An 18,354-nucleotide genomic window follows, 5' to 3' on the forward strand; every position below is an offset into this window, starting at 1 on the left:
CAGCCCATCCTTTCGAATGTAAAGTTGATTTTTCTTCTTTTGGTATTTCAACTGTCCTTTTTCAAGAACGCTTGATTTCAGTGGTAAAACTCCAAGACGAGACGGCGTCCACTGATTCAATTTGCGCAATACAGTTCAATTCGTTGCATTTCACAGTCTGTTCTCTCTCATCTCATTCACATTTTACGAAGTTAGCTGGTGCAGACACTTTATACTCAGCATTTATTGTTATGAAGTTATTGCGCCCGACTTGTTTCCTGGCAGTGACTTAGGCCAACTGCTGTAGTTTCCATAGAAACCAATCAACACCTGTTTCAAAGATCTGTATATCCTCCTAATGGCTGACATGAATAACCTATTCAGATGATATGAAGTTCATCTTCCCATAGCCTCTCGGAAACCTTGCATACACACACACACAAACAAAAAAACGGAACTCATTTTAAAGTTTATGATATCAGGGTATATTTTATTGTCATATAACAATATCCTTCAAGAACATGTTAATGTAGTCAACCATAAAAAAAAGAAAAACATTATAGTGTCTGAGGGGAGTACTAACATTTTCCAGAAAAGAAAGCAATTATGCTTTGAAATGTCCAAAGGCACACATTAGACTGATGTTCAGAATGATGTTCAGAAAAGGAAAAACACTGGACACACTAGAATGTCGGTTTAGATGCTTAAAATATGATGCCAGTTTTGTTGTTGCACATTATCCCCATTTTAGGACACTCCAAGGAAGTTTGGGACACATATCTAAATTTCAGTAAAATGAAAAATTCTCTCATGTTCACACAATCTCTGGCAATATGATGGCCTTTTTTACATGTCATATTTAAGTCATGAATGGTTCAAAAGCATCTTTTAACACAGTATTCCAAGTATGTGACGCTGGAGATTCACCATGCATGTGGTTCAGGTCAAACCAACACTCTGGTTTAAACTTCTTCTCACTTTCAAATGTGACCGCTGACAACGAGAACAAATAGTCCATCATTCACCTCACTTTGATTTTAAGACTTGTATACTGTGAAAAAGGTTTAATGTAAAAACTGTTTGTAACCCACAGATTTCCAATGAACTTTCTTCAACAACACACAAACATACACACACACAAATCTTCTTTTGGGTTGAACGGAAGGGACTATGACTGTAGGAATTCACAGGTTTTGTTGGCAGAAGTAGGTTTAAGTGTCTTTCTGTCAGAAAAACGCATTATCCTTATAAACAAATAAATTATAAATACAATGATTTCACATGGAGGGGAACCTGACTTGCTGGACCATACCACCCACAGGGACACAGAGGTATAAAGTCCATAAACACAGTAAGGAACATGTTAGGAGATTAACATTCCCCTCCGCTGTTTTTCACAAATGCTACAGGATATAATGTCAAAATGCTTAACATAAAGACATGCAAATTAGTGTATTACATTATGACAAGCATTATGACACTTAACAGAGAGTTTAACGTGGGTGTTTCCTACGGCCCACGAAACACTACCGATAATTAAACGTTGGATTTAACAGGGCTCTGGGGCACTGGTGAACTGGTTTTGTCCATAGGCTTACTCCAGGTCTCCAAAGGGAATGATTTCTTCATTGATAAAGAACTCTATAGTCTCCTCTTCCCAGTCCTCTACATTACTGTCCAGTTCATCAGTGTCCACACCTGAAACAAAGCAGTCAGGTCACATGTCTCTCCTGAACCAGCTGGTTCACAGCAGTGTGGAGTATGAGGTAATATACCATTAGAGGACTTCTTAAAAATATATAGTATTACTTTTATATATTACTTTAAATGCATCTATTGACAAGAAAGTATGGGGGATAAGAGTGGGAGATGTCTGAGAAAAGATCAGGACACAGACGTACAGAGAAAGAGGGAGAAGTAGAGAGAGAGAGAGCAAGAGAGTGAGTGCGTGTGTGTGTGCGCGCGCATGTGTGAGAAAGAGAGAAAGAGGGAGAGAGGGAGAGAGAGAGAGAGAGGGAGAGAGGAAGAGAGAGAGAGGGTGAGAGAGAGAGAGAGAGAGAGAGAGGAAGAGAGAGAGAGAGAGAGAGAGAGAGAGAGAGGGTGAGAGAGAGAGAGAGGGTGAGAGAGAGAGAGAGAGAGAGAGAGAGAGAATTTACAATTCAGCATTTAGAAGATGCGTTTAGCCAAAGCGACTTACAATCAGGGAGACAGGGAGAAAGAGAGAGACAGAGAGAGAGAGAGAGAGTGAGAGAGAGAGAGAGAGAGAGAATGTATTACCCCCTCGCAGTTGCAGGCGTAGTTCTCTTTGCTGATTGTAGGTTTGCATGGCTTTGTCTCTGTACTGTCTGTACTCTTCCATCATGAGACGTCGCTTATCAACCAACTCCTGCAGCGTAAATGTCACAAACATACATTAAATCCACCCACAGCTGCAACAACTACACCCCCATTCTCCCTTCCTCTGCCTCACTTCAATAACACAGTGCCTCAACATTCAACAGACATTAATTAGATGTTTTCATTTAAGGTGAAAAGTATCCTTCACTGTGCAAACCCTGTATGAAAAGTCACTAACAGCAATGACTATTACATTACACTGATTTTATGATTTTCATTTCCACAACATTTTGGGGTATTTTACAGTTTCAGAAAAAAATACATAAAAAAGCCAACTTGGGATTGGTTTTAGCTTCAAATATCAACTGGTGAAAAATTTGAAGCATTGTCTGGATGGCTAATGTAGAGGTATTACTCACAAAAGTACTCAGAGATGAGTTTAAAAAAAAAAAAAAGCAAACAAAACAAAAAAAACAAAAAGAAAGAAGAAAAAAAAGAGGTACAAGTGGCAAGGCCGTTCTGTCCTAACAGGTTCGAACAGGTAAAGTTTCCTGAGTAAATGAGGGATCTGACCTTGGAGGCCTTAGACTGGCTGAGTCGATCCTTCTGCTCGAAGATCTTGGAATACTTCTTCAGATCCTTCTTGATCATCTATCAAGATGACAAGGATTACACCAAAAGCAAGATCCAAGTCAAGGCCATGAGTCAGTACTGTACAGACAGGACATATGAAAAAGGGATCTAGACTGTTGGCTGAATGAGATGAACCATGGAGAACAGCGTCACCTTGATTTGCTCCTGACTGAGCAGGGTAGGGGGTCTTGGTCTCCACAGCAGCTGGCAGAAACGATCCTTATTGTTCTTCTGCAGGAGACGCCCTTGGAACGTCCACAGCCAATAGGCATTGTCCACCTGTGGAGACAGTATAGGGCACTTTCTACGGTAACAACGACTTGTCCTTGTCCTGATGAATTGTCCTGAACTTTTAGAGTTTTTTACTGAAAGGAGGTTTGCTCCTTTTGCTCAGCAATACATGGGAAGACACAATCACAGCTGTCTGCCTCATATGTATGCTACTCAGGGTGTGTCAAACAGATTGGAAACCAGTTTTTCATTGTGGTAAAAACTTTAAGATTAGTTATCAAAACAGTCAAACTGCAGGGCTCTTGTCCCAGTAAAGTAATTTTCAAGCCAGTGACGATTCCTGCTAAAGTAAAAGTTCACTCATTTGAGTATCCAGTCTATAAAGGCAGGAGAAGGCTTCAATGCTTAGCCATTACATTTACTGAAATCAGTTTTTACTTCAGAATTCTATGGAAAACTAAACTCATTCATTTGTATTTACACAAATTGCATTTGGTTCTATACCATGAAACTGCTTTGCAGATTCAAATAAAGAAAAAAAGCAAAGAGAAACAGAATGTGTCTCTGGCATTACTGCAGTAGTTATTGAATATTTCAAATATTTAAAATTCAAAAAACATTTAGCAAATCCTGAACCTTGACTGTTAATTAGTCAGTTAAAAAAATGTAAAACTGAAAGGTGAGTTATCAATCCACACCTTATGGCTCCACCAGGAGACGGACGTCACCACGTAACGTCCCGTGGGGTCCCACTCCACGTCGGAGGCCATGTAATGCTCTGCAATGTTCATCATGGTACAGTCCGACGTGTCCACAAACGCCAACGCGCCATTCATACTGAAGAAAGGATGGGGAGGGTTAAATGACAGATATACTATTATACTACAGATTAAACAGGTTGGACTGTCACATGGAGCCCAGAATCCCAGAGTAACTGAGTTAGGTAAAGTGAAGCCTATCCATACACACACACACATACACACGGGCATGCACACACACATACATATATACACACACACACATACATACACACACACATACATACACACACATAAACACACATACACACCTTCTCAAACCAGCCAGTACCATGAACTGGCCCTGTGGACTCCAGAAGATGCTGTTGGCCTGCTGCTTATCAAACATCTCTGTAGAGACCAAACAAAGCAATGACAAAGCAGCTTATAAAAAAAATAACAATAGCAATTATAATGACATTGCTGTGGGAACCAGTAAACAAAGACGTAATAACCATCACATTAGCGAAAAATGATCTCTCTTTAAAAAGGAACTGTTGACAGTAGCCAGTAACTTTATGAGAAGTTTTAACATATGGATTACTGCACTCACTGATGAGTTCGATTTTGCCGTTGTTTTTGACGTGGTAGAATGATGCATTTATTCTGGGAGATTCTCCATGTAACACTGCAAATTTACTACCGTTGGGCTCCCACGCAAACGCTATTATGCTTTCTGGAAAAGTGGAGAAAACAAATATGAGGGCCAAAACACACACACACTTCTGTGTCACGATAGGAATTTTATTACACGGAACACTGTCCTGGCAATTCAGTTTGGAATTTCATTTTTCTCTTTTTTGACAACCACACATGGATATGTCTCCTTTTTTCGGAAAATCACAAAAAAAGAAGAAGTTAAAAGTTTACATGAGTCCATGTGTAAATAAAGTTATTGAGAGCTGGGATGAAGATGTATTTGTGTGGGTGCTGTGTCTCCATCACCTTTCATTTCCACCACATCGACAGGAACTTGTTTTTCCCTCATCCGGAAGATTTCAAAGTTAGTGACAACACCCTGAAAAGAGGAGAAAAATCAAATAGTAAATGCTGACAAATGAATTACTCCAAAAATCATTTTGTCAAGCTGTATTTACTTGCTCGGTAATACATTTAAGTCCTCTTTTCTTTTTTTTTCCCAATTTCACAGGTCTGCCTTCTATCTCCCTCAGTGACATACACACATACACACACACACACCTGTGTTCCCTTTGGCGTTCTGTCCACCTTCACACACAGATAGTCTCCCTGTCGCTGCCAATGCAGTTTGCAGTCGACCACATTGAAGAGATTCCGAACACGGATCTCCTGTCGAGACGGAAACTGCATGAGGGTAACTCTCGCCGGAATGTCCTTGTCCTCCGGAACCCAAAAGGCAATGATGTTATCTCCCGGCGACCATGAAAAATCCCTAACAACAACAACAACAACAACAACAACAAAAACAAAAATCACATCATGATTCCTATCAGTTTAAAACCTCTGACTTCATTTTAAAAGAACAGTTAGAAGAAGAAGTACTTTATTGGTAACACACACACTAGTACTAAGTACTATGTACTTGTACTATTACTAAAAATGAGATCATTTTACTCACTTTATTCCACTGATTTTCAAACTTTTCTTGTCCAAAAGTCCCATTGACTATAAAGGTAAGCAAAGGGTGATTAGTTTTAATACAGCACAAACGCGATTAGACAATTAGCATTATGAATACAGTAGCTCAACCCAGCATGATGTGGTGAGACTGAGTTAACTGTGACTGGTCTTAAGACGTTGTCTCACCGGGGTTTCGTAGATGCTTAACGTGTCCTGTGTCATTCTAGCAAAGAACTTCCCGTCCTGACTCCACCTGTGAAGGAAATTTAGAGGCTAAACAATTGCTTGCAATTTGAGAGTGAAAGAAAGAAAGAAAGAAAGAAAGAAAGAAAGAAAGAAAGAAAGAAAGAAAGAAAGAAAGCAAGAAATAGAGCGTATACTTACTTAAAGATAGGCCAGTGTGCAGAGCTCTCACAGTGAAATCCTCGTTTTTTCTGACCGGTCAGAATGTCCCATATGATAATGGCCTGAGGATCCTCTTTAGTGTCCATCAGAGGACTGAACGTTACCACATACCTATAACGCAACACGACACACAAATAAGCCTTAACACATTTAACATCAGAGGACTGAACATTACCACACACCTATAACACAATATAATATACAAATCAGCCTTAACACACTTAACATCAGAGGACTGAAAGTTACCACATACCTATAACACAACATAACAAGCAAATCAGCCTTAACACACTTAACATCAGAGGACTGAATGCTACTACATACCTATAACACATCATCCCCAGCAAATCAGGCCTCATATAACTTACATTATTTCACAACTGCTACCCTAAGACTCAATCGATATGAGACCTTGCACACACACAAACACACACACGCACAAACGCACGCACACACACATGCACACACACACACACACACGCACACACACACACACGGATACACATGTAATCCTATCTCTCACAGGGGGACAAGTCCATATGAAATTACTACTAGGATGTGAGACTTTATACAGCTGACACTAGACTATCGTTGTGGTGGGGTGAATATGATGTAACACACAAACACACACGAACACGCATACACACACTCCTACCTCTCACAGGGGGAGAAGTCAATTAGAGACACTCCTTGATGACTGAATCTCTGTATTTGTTTGAATTTCTCCCCTCCCCACAACGCAATTCCCCGCTGGTGGAATGTGGCCAGGTACGTTCCCTTAGGTGACCAGCGGACATACGTCTCCGTCCAGCGCTGAAGAAAACAGACAATTATTTTCACCAGCACTTTCACTATAGACTGATTTATTACAGCTGTTTTCCTACACCTATTTCTCTCCTGAACTCTTGTTCTGTTTTATTTCCTGCTGACTAAGTTGTTCAGAGACTTTAAACATTTATTTCACTCACAGCTCTTTCCTCCACTAAGATGGGCTCCTTTGGGTCGTTAGAAAAGATAGCTGTTCTCTCTCCTGATTCGTAGATCACACTGTACTGATCCCGACAGTCCGGATCCTCGATCCAGTGACGCATGTTGCCCTGGCAACACGGTAGAGAGGGTGTAATAGTATCTTTAGGTATGGAAACGCTACAGGCCTGAAAGCTTTGTGATTAGGCTTTAGTGGTTAGAAAATAAACAGTATGATGAATTGGATACACAGGCAGTGCCTGTGATAATGAAAAGTGCTACTTACGAAGTCCTTAAATGGTTGCTTCTCTGGTGGCTCCCACTCATCGCTGATGCTCATGTATCTGAAATGGTAAAAAAAAAAAAAACACTGATCAAAGAGCAATAAATATGTCAATGACTTGAAGACAAATGAAACATCCATGTTTATGTAGTAACTGAATAAGTCGAACAGTGTCTCTAAAGTAAAGCACTGATATTGTGATATAAAACTCAGTTTAGGTAAATGACTCCTTTCATGTTGAGTGCAATGCCATAGACATGTGAAGCTTTCAGGGAAACGTTTTTCACTTACTTATCAAAGTCAGTGAAAACATTGACTCTAAAGGTGTGCTGTTTATCCAGTTTGTATCCATCTGCGTTTTTCACTGCCTCCAAGGCCTGGTTAGGAGCGGCATATTCCAGAAAGATGTACCTGAGGGGAGGAAACATATTCCACAGGACTTAGGACAAAATGTTCCAACTAAAGATAATGTGTCAGACTTGGCTCACTGTTTTCTTTGGCCATTCTGTGTGACAGAGGAATAAATATGGATGGTGATATCCTCTCTCGTTGGCTCTTTGCCTTTGCCAACACAGCACAATGGGAGCTGTTAAATGAAGACTCATTCAGTCATGTGCAGAACAGTGAGAGACAACAGCAGTAGGGACGTGGACCCTCTGAGACTCTAGAAACAGTGTTAAGTACGTCACTAATAATGCTTCTACTTTAGTCCAGCAGGTTAAGTACCTGGACTGTCATATGTGCAAACACTTAATCCAAACAAAAAGCCAACATATGGTATTTGATGTTATACCTTTACACAAAAACAGAAAATCATTAGTACACATAAATGTAGAACAATTATCAGGTCATTTAGTTCTTTGATCATTTGTCGGTTAGTTTTTGTCATTCCTGAATGTAAATTTACTAACCCTTTGGTCATTCCATCTACCTCAGGGTAGAATTCATTGGTGATTTTCCCAAATTTAGAGAAAATCTTGTGAATGACATTCTTCAGCTTTTCCAGGCGTTCCGGGCCAACCTGGGGAACGTTGTCCACTACCACCACGGAGTCTATCCCATCAGCCTCCAGGGGCTTCTCCCGCAAAATGTCCTCCAACAACTCTGCAGACGGAAAAAAAAAGATTTCAAAGACTTGTGGAACCTGCTTTTATTAGGTTGAGGACATTTTAGTGAGTTTTCAAAACTATGATAATTTGTAAAATGATAGCACTAGTAATAACATAGGTATTAACCTTAAACTGCCACATCCCTGTTTCTTTAGTTTTAATTGACCAGCTCTTCACAAAAACAGACCATAAATAATATCAGCCCATACCACTGATGAGCCATAGATTAATAGTTTTATCTAAATTGCATAGTCACTATTTTAAATTAATTTATTCAACTAAATTATGCATTCCCGTGCAGAACATAGCGCAAACAGACTGTAAGTGTCTGGTATATTCTTATTTGCTTTTAACACGTTTTAAGCAAACTTGACGCACGGAAATAACGGTGCAAACCCACATTCAATGGACAGGCAAAGAAATTCACTCTCAACTTCACGTAATTTGTCATTTTAATGTGTAACTGAAACATTCAATAGAAATTCAGAATTTCCAATAACACACAGGTTCAAGAGAGAAGAATTTAGTTCATTATGTAAACGCCAGCTCAGCTTTCCGAACTCACTGTTCTAGGACTGTGCGTTCACCAGCTCAGATGAATGCGTGTCTCATAACTTGGGACTGTTACTTGAGCAAGCGGGTACCAGTTTTCACAAGTTATACGATGGTTATGATGCACAGCTGAATGTTAACAGTAGCAAAAATGCAGTTATTGTGGTAACAGCTTGCCATGCAACTAACTAATTATAAGCATAGAAATGTACTGAAACGTTAAAAATATTTTTTAATATACATATATATATATATATATATTTTTTTTTTCCTATTAAGTGGATGCTCAAGTCATAGCTTTGGCTAAAAATATTCGATACATATTCGTGTCGTTAGATGTGGTTAACGGTTTGGTACATTGCTAACTACGGAGCGCCACCGCATCCATGTAAAACGCAGGCCGCGAGCTGGCTTTTCTTTTTCTATGTTGTGCTTACCCTCATCATCGATGTCATCAGCGAAATCTTCCGGATCGCTAAACGAGGGCTCCTCCTCATCTTCAAACTCGGGCTCTGCCGCCCTATCCACTGTATCCTGCATTTAATACGAATTTCGGACACGGCTTATTGAAATATATTGATAAAGATGCTGACTTTATAGTGCACCCGTACACCATGCGTGGTTAGGTGAAAGCTCCCCGTTGTCAAGAACATCCAAACTGCTCAGCGGTTGCGCAGAACTCGGAGTCTCAGATATTTATACCATATGGTTAGGTTTTGTCATGCGGGAACAGTACAGATTACAGAGCGCTATTTGTGCGTGAAGAAATGAACCTGCTTGCTTGCCGTAAAAAGGGAAGCTAAACTGCATTGTGCGAACTCGCGTGTGCTCATTTGTTAGCTACAAGAGGTTCGTGCTTCGTAGTTCTGTTTGCACTAAGGAATCTGGTATTAAATTAGCTTTACTTTGTTGGACGTCATTCTCCTTTCAGACTAACCTGTATGTTATAGCTGACCGTTAACTAACAAGTCCCTTAGCTAGCTAAACTGGCTAACGTTCCTTAGTCAGAAGTTAACTCAGTTCAGAACCATGTGAAAATCTAGACGTTAGCAACTCTGTCCCACAAAAAATTACTGCGGTGGTCGGAGCCATTTCTGCCACACTTAAACTGCATGAAGTAGTTGAAGTACTTTTGCTGGTAAAGGAACCTGCTGTAGGATCACTCAGCCATTCCTACAGGCGTCTATACGTTGTGTTACATATTGCTCAAGTGTATGCTTCCTCAGTATTTCTGCCCTTATATTTCTAAGAACTTGCTCACCCACTTTTCTTAGGATTAATGGATTACTGTTATTTATCGTTCGATTTCGATTGTCGCTTATGGGATCGATATGTAGCGTACACAAATTAATTGGTGCATGTTGGATTGTTACAGCCAATACCGTGTGTGACTGGTCATTCTGCAGGTGCTATGTACCATGGACAGCGAGTGCGCAGCTTTGCTACCGCTCGTTTTAAGCGTTTTGGCAGATCCGAAACAGTCTCTCCCAGATGACACGTCTTTGGAGAAGCTCCTGGATTGGTTCAGAGAGCTGATTGGTCGAAGTTAGTGCACTGCATTTTATTTATATCAAATATGATTATGGAAAATGGGATAATGGAAAACTTATCCATATGTTTTTAAATGTCCATCTGGCAAGCACCCACTTTTCCAGTTCATCGAGTTACAGTATTTAAAGACTTCAGAATCCCCATCTATATCTAAAAAGATGTTGAAGTAACTTGAAAGAAAAACACTTTGCTTGGATGTTGGAGACAAACTGATGATATAAAGATAAATCATGATATCTATGGATATCGTGAGTCTTTTATTGGATCTTTTTGATTTATGATGTATTTTGTGTGCAGTGTGATCAAATATAATCATTTTTTTCAGTTTTCAAGAATAGAATTAGGCTACATCAGATGCCTTGTATTTGTCATTTATCAAACACCTGATTTTATCTTTTCAGACGATGGGCTGTCATTTCTGCAGCAACAGACCTGTGTCTTGGAGTTCATATCCAATGTGTGCAAGTCTGAGACTACAGATCCCACAATGCTCTCCTTTACATTCAAACTCACTGGGCTTCTGGCAGTTAATGAAAATAATTACAGAGTGCTGCAGGTAAGGGGCCCAAGTGTGCATAGTTTTAATTGTTTTGGGTTTTTTGTGTTATTGTTGCTAAATGCTGAAAATATTTGCGTTCCTGTCCATATATGCACACATAGGTACATGAACACCAACGAGCCAAAACATTATGACCACCTGCCTAATATGCTGTTGGTCCTCCATGTGCTGCCAAAACAGCACCGACCCACTGAGGCATGGACTCTACAAGTCCCCTGAAGGTGTCCTGTTGTATCTGGCACCAAAACATCCTTGAAGTTCTGTTCATGGCAATGGTATTTCCTGATGGTAGTGGCTTCTTTCAGCAGGATAATGTGTCCTGCCACGCACACGTTGTTCGGGAATGGTTTGAGGAACACGATGAAGTGTTCAAGGTGTTGCCCTGGCCTCCAAATTCTCCAGATCGCAATCCAATTGAACATCTGTGCGGTGTGCTGGACCGACAAGTCCAATCCACAGCAGCTCCACCTCGCAACTTGAAGGATCTGCTGCTGATGTTATGGTGCCAGATACCACAGTACACCTTCAGGGGACTTGTAGAGTCCATGCCTCAGTGGGTCGGTGCTGTTTTGGCGGCACATGGAGGACCAACAGCATATTAGGCAGGTGGTCATAATGTTTTGGCTCGTTGGTGTATAAGTTCCAATCAGTTTGTGCAGTCATTTTTGTTTGTTTGTTTATTTCATGTCTTTGTTTGATCTTTTTCCACAGGAGAGAGGTGTATTGGTGTGTGTGTTTGAGAGCTGGAGTGTGTCTGATATGTGGGACAATGCAACAATACGTAGTGGGTGGCTACAGGGCCTCAGTAATATGCTTCAACATCAGAGTGCAATGGACTTCATCTGTAAGACCGGTCAGTGCTTAGTCTCGCTCTCTCACATACACACACACACACACACACTTTTGTATTTTTATATGAAGCAAAGACTTTCTGTTGATGTCTGTTTTCTATAACTCAAGGTTAGAGAAGGTTAACTTTTGAAGTTTTACTACTGAAGGTTTTTCTTTTTTTTTCTCCAAAATAATAAATACAAACCACACACACACACACACACACACACACACACACACACAGTGTTTTGATTGTATGGGAGTCTTATTTATAGCTTGGAAACAATTTTGATCAGTGACGCAAACAAACAAATAATCCGCAGTGTTCTGCCATAAAATGTCATAGCAATCTGTTGTTTATTTTTCTACAGGGCTTACTAGACTGATCCTCCAGTTACAGGCCGACAAGAGCCTCTTTGTTTCTACCCTGGCTCATCAGCTTTTAGCCCGAATCTTAAGCTTTCACGAGACCCGAGAACCCATAAACGACAGCGACGTGGACCCGGGGCTTGCCGTGTCCGCAGAGAACCGTGATTGGACCTCCGTTACCATGGAGATCGTGAATCACGTGTTTAAAACGCTGGCCTCAGACTCACACAATCAGGTTCTCCAAGGCTTAAGGCTGCTGACGTTAACTATCCCCCACTGTCAGGCACCTCTCAGAGGCATGCTGTGGAGAGGAGCCCTGGGTCCCCTGGAGGTCTTAGTAAACGCTGGATCCTCCTCCTTAACACAGCCTATTATGGAGCTCCTTCAGACTGCTGCAAGGTGTGTTAAGATAATACAGACACAGTTTGCTTTATTTTCAACATGACATGTCTGTTTGTTATGTAAAAAAAGAAAAAATGCTTTTAGATAATTGTAAACAATATTCCGTAGTTTTACATAACCACATAAACTGAAGGGAAAAATCATGTTAGAATTCTATGCACCACTGATGGTTGGGATTTTTTCCCCCCATAATCTACGCTTAGGTTTGCCAAGAAACACAGAGCCTGTAATTTTTATAATTATGTATGTAAATACTTTTGTAATTTTTTACATCTAATTCATATGTAAAATCAAATACTTGGCCACTGACTGGTGAAAGCCAAATATCATCACTAATTGCTAGATGAGTTCTGCTCAGTCAGATATCTTGTACAGTCAGTCTGTTCCCTGTTACAGGACCTCTCTCCTCAGTCAATCAGAAAACAGAATAGAGGAACTCATGGAAGCCGTGTTGTCTGGGGGAAGCCTAAGAACTGCTGTAATGTGTGCTATGGCCATAGTACAGTTGGAGAACTGGTATTTAACACACACACAGACACACGCACACAAGACTTTCAGTAAATACAAAGATATTTTGTTGAATGTACTGTTTCATATGACTAGACCCTGCAATTTACATACGCCCACTCACAGACACAAAGACATCAATTATCATGAAACTCAGAGGAATTCATTCTATGCCCCGTACAACATGACACACGTTGGGAGAACTGGTAACTTAAAAAAAGCATATCCACTCTCTTACACAGATAGGTCGGAAACTTCCAGAGGGTTACTCTATAAGTCTGTTATGTAAAGGGAGAGCAAGAGGCGGCCATGCACTTTACATTTCTGCTCTGTTAAACTCTCTTTGTCTGTTGAACTCTCTTTGTCTGTTTATGCTGTGTGGCACAGCTCAGAGAATTTGAAGAGGAAAGCAACCAAAGTCATACTCCAGCCACTGCAGTGTCTCACTGAATGGCCTGTGTCATCACAGGACGCAGGTAACACACATTCACACACGCACACACACACACACACACACACACACACACACACACACACACATACACATACACATACACGCACACACACACACTGGTCCACAGGTAACAAACACACACACACACCGGTCCACAGGTAACATACTGTACATACACACACACACACACACACACACACACACTCCGGTCCACGAGTAACACGCACTCACCCACACTGGTCCACACGTAACACACACTCACACACACCGATCCACAGGTGACACACACTCACACATGCTGGACCTCACCCAAATCTCGCTGACGCATGCCTGAGCTGATTTGTTGATGGTGAGAGAGTGTTCTTATTGGTCACTAATATAGATCATAGTTTGTTCGTCTTCACATGCTCCTCATTTTTACACATCTCTGATTGGTCACGTGACACGTCTGGATGACAGCACTGTTCTCCCATGCGAGAGACAGGTTGATGCAGCTCCTGTTTTAAAAGGAGAAGTGACGCTACGTATGTCAGGCATGCTGCATTTCATTTGATTTACAACTGTTGAAACGAGTCCATCGCATTTGATTCACAGTATTATAGTGCTCTTTTAAAAATGTATTTTATGCACATGCCTGATCTCCAGTTTTCCTAATTAGATGGTCCTGGATTTCTTGCTGGTTTATCAAGTAAATGTCTTAGTGCTGAAATACGTCTGTTAGCACATTTTGCTAATAAGTCTGTGGGTTTTACCTGTAGGTGACACTGATGAGATGCAGTATGCTGATTTGGTCCTGGAGCTAAAGCACAAAGCCTCATTCATCTCCCTTCTGTCTCTGTGTCTGTCCTGTGTAGCAGACCTCATACAGACAGTAAGTCTGATACTACAGTTTACATACTGAGTTACATCAACATTATTATGTTATTGTTTTGTATTGTTTATGAATTTGTCTGTGAAGATAAGTCTCATATACACCATGATTATGTTACATTAAGATAATTATTAATGCCCCCCCCCCAAATGTAGAGACTAAGACTGATATCATCTCTAATAAACTTGTTTTTAATTGTGTACATGTAGTGAACCAGTTACTAATCGGTCAGTTATGCTCATAATGTGTGTTTCATCTCTCTCTCTCTTTCTCTCTCTTTCTGTCTGTCTGTCTCTCCACCTTCCCTCTCAGTTGGTATACTGCCCTCTTGTGGGGGGCATTACTGATTTGTGTGCCATTAACGACATCATTAATGACAGACAGTCGATGTGAAATCAAGCTCACTTAATTTGGTGTATGCTCCTGTTTTGTTGTGAAACAAAACACACAGTGTACAAATTCTGAAACATTTCTAAGTGCAGCAGTGGCCTCATGGTGACCAGTGACCAAGCTTCTTAAGCACAAAGGGTTTAGATTTTATGTACACGCTACAGGTCCACTTTACCTCTCGCTACAGCAGTTGGGTTTGACAAGTTTTTTGATAGATATATCTGAGGTAGAGCTGCTTATTAAAACAATGTGAAGTATGTGTTAATGGCCCAGTGAATGGTGTAGAGGAGTCTGAATGTACACTTTGAAAGTAAAAACAGACAGAAGTTAGAGCTGTAAATGTACAAAAAGGTATTGCTAGGCCAATAAAATGTCTTCAGTGAATGTTACAATTTTGCAGACTTCTGTGTAAAAATATCTCAGTTAGTGACAGTGATTTTGTGTGTGTGTGTGTGTGTGTGTGTGTGTGTGTGTGTGTGTGTGTGCGTGTGCGCGTGCTTCCAAAGGAATCTGCCTTTGTGGATGTCCACTTACAGCTGGTAACTCACTCTGTATTGGCACTCCTGAGAATATGTCTTGGAGAAAACCCTGCCCCTTCTCCGTGTAGCAGGGCTGCAGCGCATCTGATTGGTTGCTGCAAAGTTCAGAGGTGTGGCCTGGACACGCTGGCATGTCTCAGTACCTGTGAGAGTAAGGCCTCCATAACTAAATTAGATGGACAATGTCAGTTTCTGTACTAGTAAAGATATTAAATCTATTATTTAAACTCCAGTCTGTTATAAGCACATTTTAACCCATAGGAGACAAATGTGTGGTATTATGGTGTGGTCTGGCTTTCCCTAATAGGTAACGTGAGTCCAGAGCTGAGGTCAGATGCTTTCAGAGTTCTACTGCAGTACCTCCAACACCCTGATCCAGACGCTACAGTGAGTTTGGCTTGAATGTCACCAGACATTATATCCTGTTCAGTCTGTTTTGTTTGTTTGTTTTTTTGGGTAACAAGCCATTTTCTGTCACTTGCAGTTTAGTTGTCTGTTTACTATTGCAGGACCAATGCAATAAGACTTAAAAAAAGGATGTTACCTATATCAACTGGTGGCATTTTCTGTTTTGTTTTTTCTTTGTCCCCAGGTGCTGAAGAAAGCCCTTCAGGCCACTCTGAGGTGGACTTGTGTGTGTTCACACTCTCCTGATGTGTGGAGTTTTATTCATCAAGGTCAGTGGCTTTGGACAAAAGAACCAGTGACCTGTTTGATGACAACCTGATCAGCAAAACCACGTAAAATTATTAAAGAAAAAAAAAACAGACTATGACAAATTCAGTTGAGACCGGCGCAGTTTTTTTTTTCAAAGGTAAAATGAAGATTAAGTACAAATTTTCAGCCCGTGTGTACTAATCTTAATGTGTGTGTATGTGTGTGTCAGATCTGTTTCCTGTGTTAAAGAAACGTGTGTGTGACGTTCGATGGGAGGTCAGAGATTCCTCTCTGGAGTTCATCACCCAACTCACCTCACATTTCACAGGTAGTACTAATACACACTATGATCACTATCACTGGTTTTATTACAATAGTTATTATTGATAATTGTAGTAATAGTAGTAGTAATCGGAGTTGTTTATACTAATGGGGGTAATGGTAGAAGTGTCATTTTGATGGGCACATTGCTATATCATAATTGTTTTCTCTCTCAGATAACAGCAGTTATAGAAAAGTGCTTGAGAGCAGTGGACTGGTGTCTCTCGTACAGTCCTCTCTGTCAGACTCTGAGGCCTATGTTCGGGCCAGTGCTGTATCTGCCATGGGACAGCTATTGACCTCTTTCAGCCAGCAGGGGGAACCGCTCAACAATATGGCCAGCCTGCAGGTAAACTGCTTCCCTGTTCATTTGGAAAGACTGCATGTCTCTGCGGTTCTTATTGCCATTTCCTGATTCTCTGTTGTCTTTAGGAACAGGCAGTGACCTGTTTGGTAGACATTTTGGGTCAGGACACAGAGGGCTTCCCGCGACGAGCGGTCGTTAAAGTCTTCACAACGTGGCTCACGCAACCGCTTCCCTTCCCAGAGCTAGACCAGTCCCTCAGCACCGTTCTGCTACTGGGTGGAGATGACTTTGACTGGGAGGTAAAGTTTTACACTCTGGAGCTGGCAGAAGTTCTGATGGAGAAAATGCTGAGTCAGTGTCCGTACGCAGCGGACGTCTGCGCCTCTACAAAGAAGACACGGTTGACACGGGGTCTGTGCAAGCTGAAAGAGCTTGGCGTTTTTGGCGTTCTCTTTAAAGGATTGTTTGACTGTGACAGACCAGTTTCTCAGAAAGCCTGTGACTTACTGCTGAGGCTTAGAGAGGTTATGAGCGAGACACAACCCCTGGGAGACCATTCTCTCATCTTTGAAATCCAAGGACAACTTTGGGATAAAGAGATACTCCAGAGACACCTTGAGAAACAAATGATGAGGAAAACCGAACAATCAAATGAAAGGTTGAAATCGTCCAGAAGGCTCGAAGACACGGACACGGCACTCGACCGTGACTCAAAGGAACCTGTGGATGACGTGACTGAGTCTCCCGCGGAGACTGAAAATGATGAATGTGACCGGTCGGAAAAGGCCAACACTTGCACGCCCAACCGTCTGAGAGAAATGAGCCTGGCCGACATGCTTAGGTCCGTGGATCTGGAGGAGATGCAGCGTACTTTGAGCCTGAGTAGCGATCACATGGTGAATTCAGCCAAGTCTCTGATGGAGGACATCCTATCAGTTGCACAGCAGGCTGAAGAGAACACTGTAGATTGTTACTGATGTCAAAACAAATGATCTTACATAAACCTTTTTAAATCTCTCACACTCTCTCAAACTCACGTGGTCAGAGGCTAAAGAGTTTCGCTACCTTCTAGTCTCTGGTACATTCCGCCATTCGGAAGAGAATAGCAATACACAAACTTTTTTGGTTGTTGTTATTGTTGTTGATTCTAATTGGTTTTATTTGACCTCAAGCGTGATCCTGCTCCGTTCAAGCCAGTACATTTTCCCATCAGCTGCAGGGAATTTAGCATCTGGGTACACACTTAGCATTCCTCCCTTCAATCTGCCAATGTCACTTTTACTTTTACAGGTCTGAGCCACAGGGATGGGCGCCTTCTGGTTTTGCTCTCAAGCGTCTTTGATGCTTATGTTGCTACTGTTGAGTGGTTCTGAATGGCAGGGAGGATTTTGACTATTATGTGGCTCACATCTCAGTGCAGTAACATGGTCCTTAAGTTAGTGACATGGTATGAAGTAGCAGAATATAACAGTTAAATGTGTTTCTTTTTTATTGCTCTTTCTTGAACCTCTAATTGTAAATTGAATCCAAATCTTTTGTCACTCTTCTTTGTATACTTAAAATTGAGCTTAAAGTGATGGATGAGTGATGGCAATAAAGTATTTGTATATGTCAAAATGAAATTGATTTTTTTTTTTCCATTTTTTAACATTTTATTGTGGTTATTCTGACTGTATGTTATAGAGAATAAATAATTTTCTATGGT

At 41.0% G+C, this 18,354-nt stretch overlaps 2 protein-coding genes across 2 annotated transcripts; one reads left to right on the plus strand and one right to left on the minus strand.

Moving 5' to 3' along the window:
• Positions 1-1,409: 1,409 nt before the first annotated feature.
• Positions 1,410-9,439, minus strand: LOC115816817 (eukaryotic translation initiation factor 3 subunit B-like). Its single transcript, XM_030779958.1, has 18 exons — positions 9,329-9,439; positions 8,142-8,334; positions 7,522-7,641; positions 7,234-7,291; positions 6,950-7,078; positions 6,637-6,794; positions 5,961-6,092; positions 5,763-5,829; positions 5,575-5,621; positions 5,178-5,388; positions 4,923-4,995; positions 4,531-4,653; positions 4,250-4,328; positions 3,879-4,017; positions 3,103-3,228; positions 2,890-2,967; positions 2,257-2,365; positions 1,410-1,677 (listed from the first exon to the last, which is right to left on the minus strand). Exons 1-18 carry the CDS (start codon positions 9,429-9,431, stop codon positions 1,574-1,576), a joined length of 2,049 nt encoding a protein of 682 aa, XP_030635818.1. The 5' UTR covers positions 9,432-9,439; the 3' UTR covers positions 1,410-1,573.
• An 870-nt stretch (positions 9,440-10,309) lies between these two features.
• On the plus strand, positions 10,310-17,750 carry brat1 (BRCA1-associated ATM activator 1). Its single transcript, XM_030780711.1, has 13 exons — positions 10,310-10,436; positions 10,844-10,998; positions 11,713-11,854; positions 12,204-12,600; positions 13,000-13,119; positions 13,498-13,586; positions 14,323-14,435; positions 15,332-15,515; positions 15,672-15,751; positions 15,957-16,041; positions 16,251-16,349; positions 16,519-16,691; positions 16,775-17,750. Exons 1-13 carry the CDS (start codon positions 10,310-10,312, stop codon positions 17,624-17,626), a joined length of 2,616 nt encoding a protein of 871 aa, XP_030636571.1. The 3' UTR covers positions 17,627-17,750.
• Positions 17,751-18,354: the final 604 nt, after the last annotated feature.

The sequence above is a fragment of the Chanos chanos genome, chromosome 7, assembly GCF_902362185.1.
Source record: "Chanos chanos chromosome 7, fChaCha1.1, whole genome shotgun sequence".
Taxonomy (NCBI): Eukaryota; Metazoa; Chordata; class Actinopteri; order Gonorynchiformes; family Chanidae; genus Chanos; species Chanos chanos.

Coding starts and splice junctions, on each gene's coding strand:
- LOC115816817 (XM_030779958.1), bottom strand. CDS start 9,431: ATGCAGGATACAGTGGATAGGGCGGCAGAGCCCGAGTTTGAAGATGAG. Junction 7,292..7,521: donor GTTTTCACTGACTTTGATAA/GTAAGTGAAAAA, acceptor TTACCATTTCAG/ATACATGAGCATCAGCGATG. Junction 4,329..4,530: donor CGGCAAAATCGAACTCATCA/GTGAGTGCAGTA, acceptor TGGTCTCTACAG/AGATGTTTGATAAGCAGCAG.
- brat1 (XM_030780711.1), top strand. CDS start 10,310: ATGGACAGCGAGTGCGCAGCTTTGCTACCGCTCGTTTTAAGCGTTTTG. Junction 10,999..11,712: donor ATAATTACAGAGTGCTGCAG/GTAAGGGGCCCA, acceptor CTTTTTCCACAG/GAGAGAGGTGTATTGGTGTG. Junction 16,042..16,250: donor GTGGAGTTTTATTCATCAAG/GTCAGTGGCTTT, acceptor TGTGTGTGTCAG/ATCTGTTTCCTGTGTTAAAG.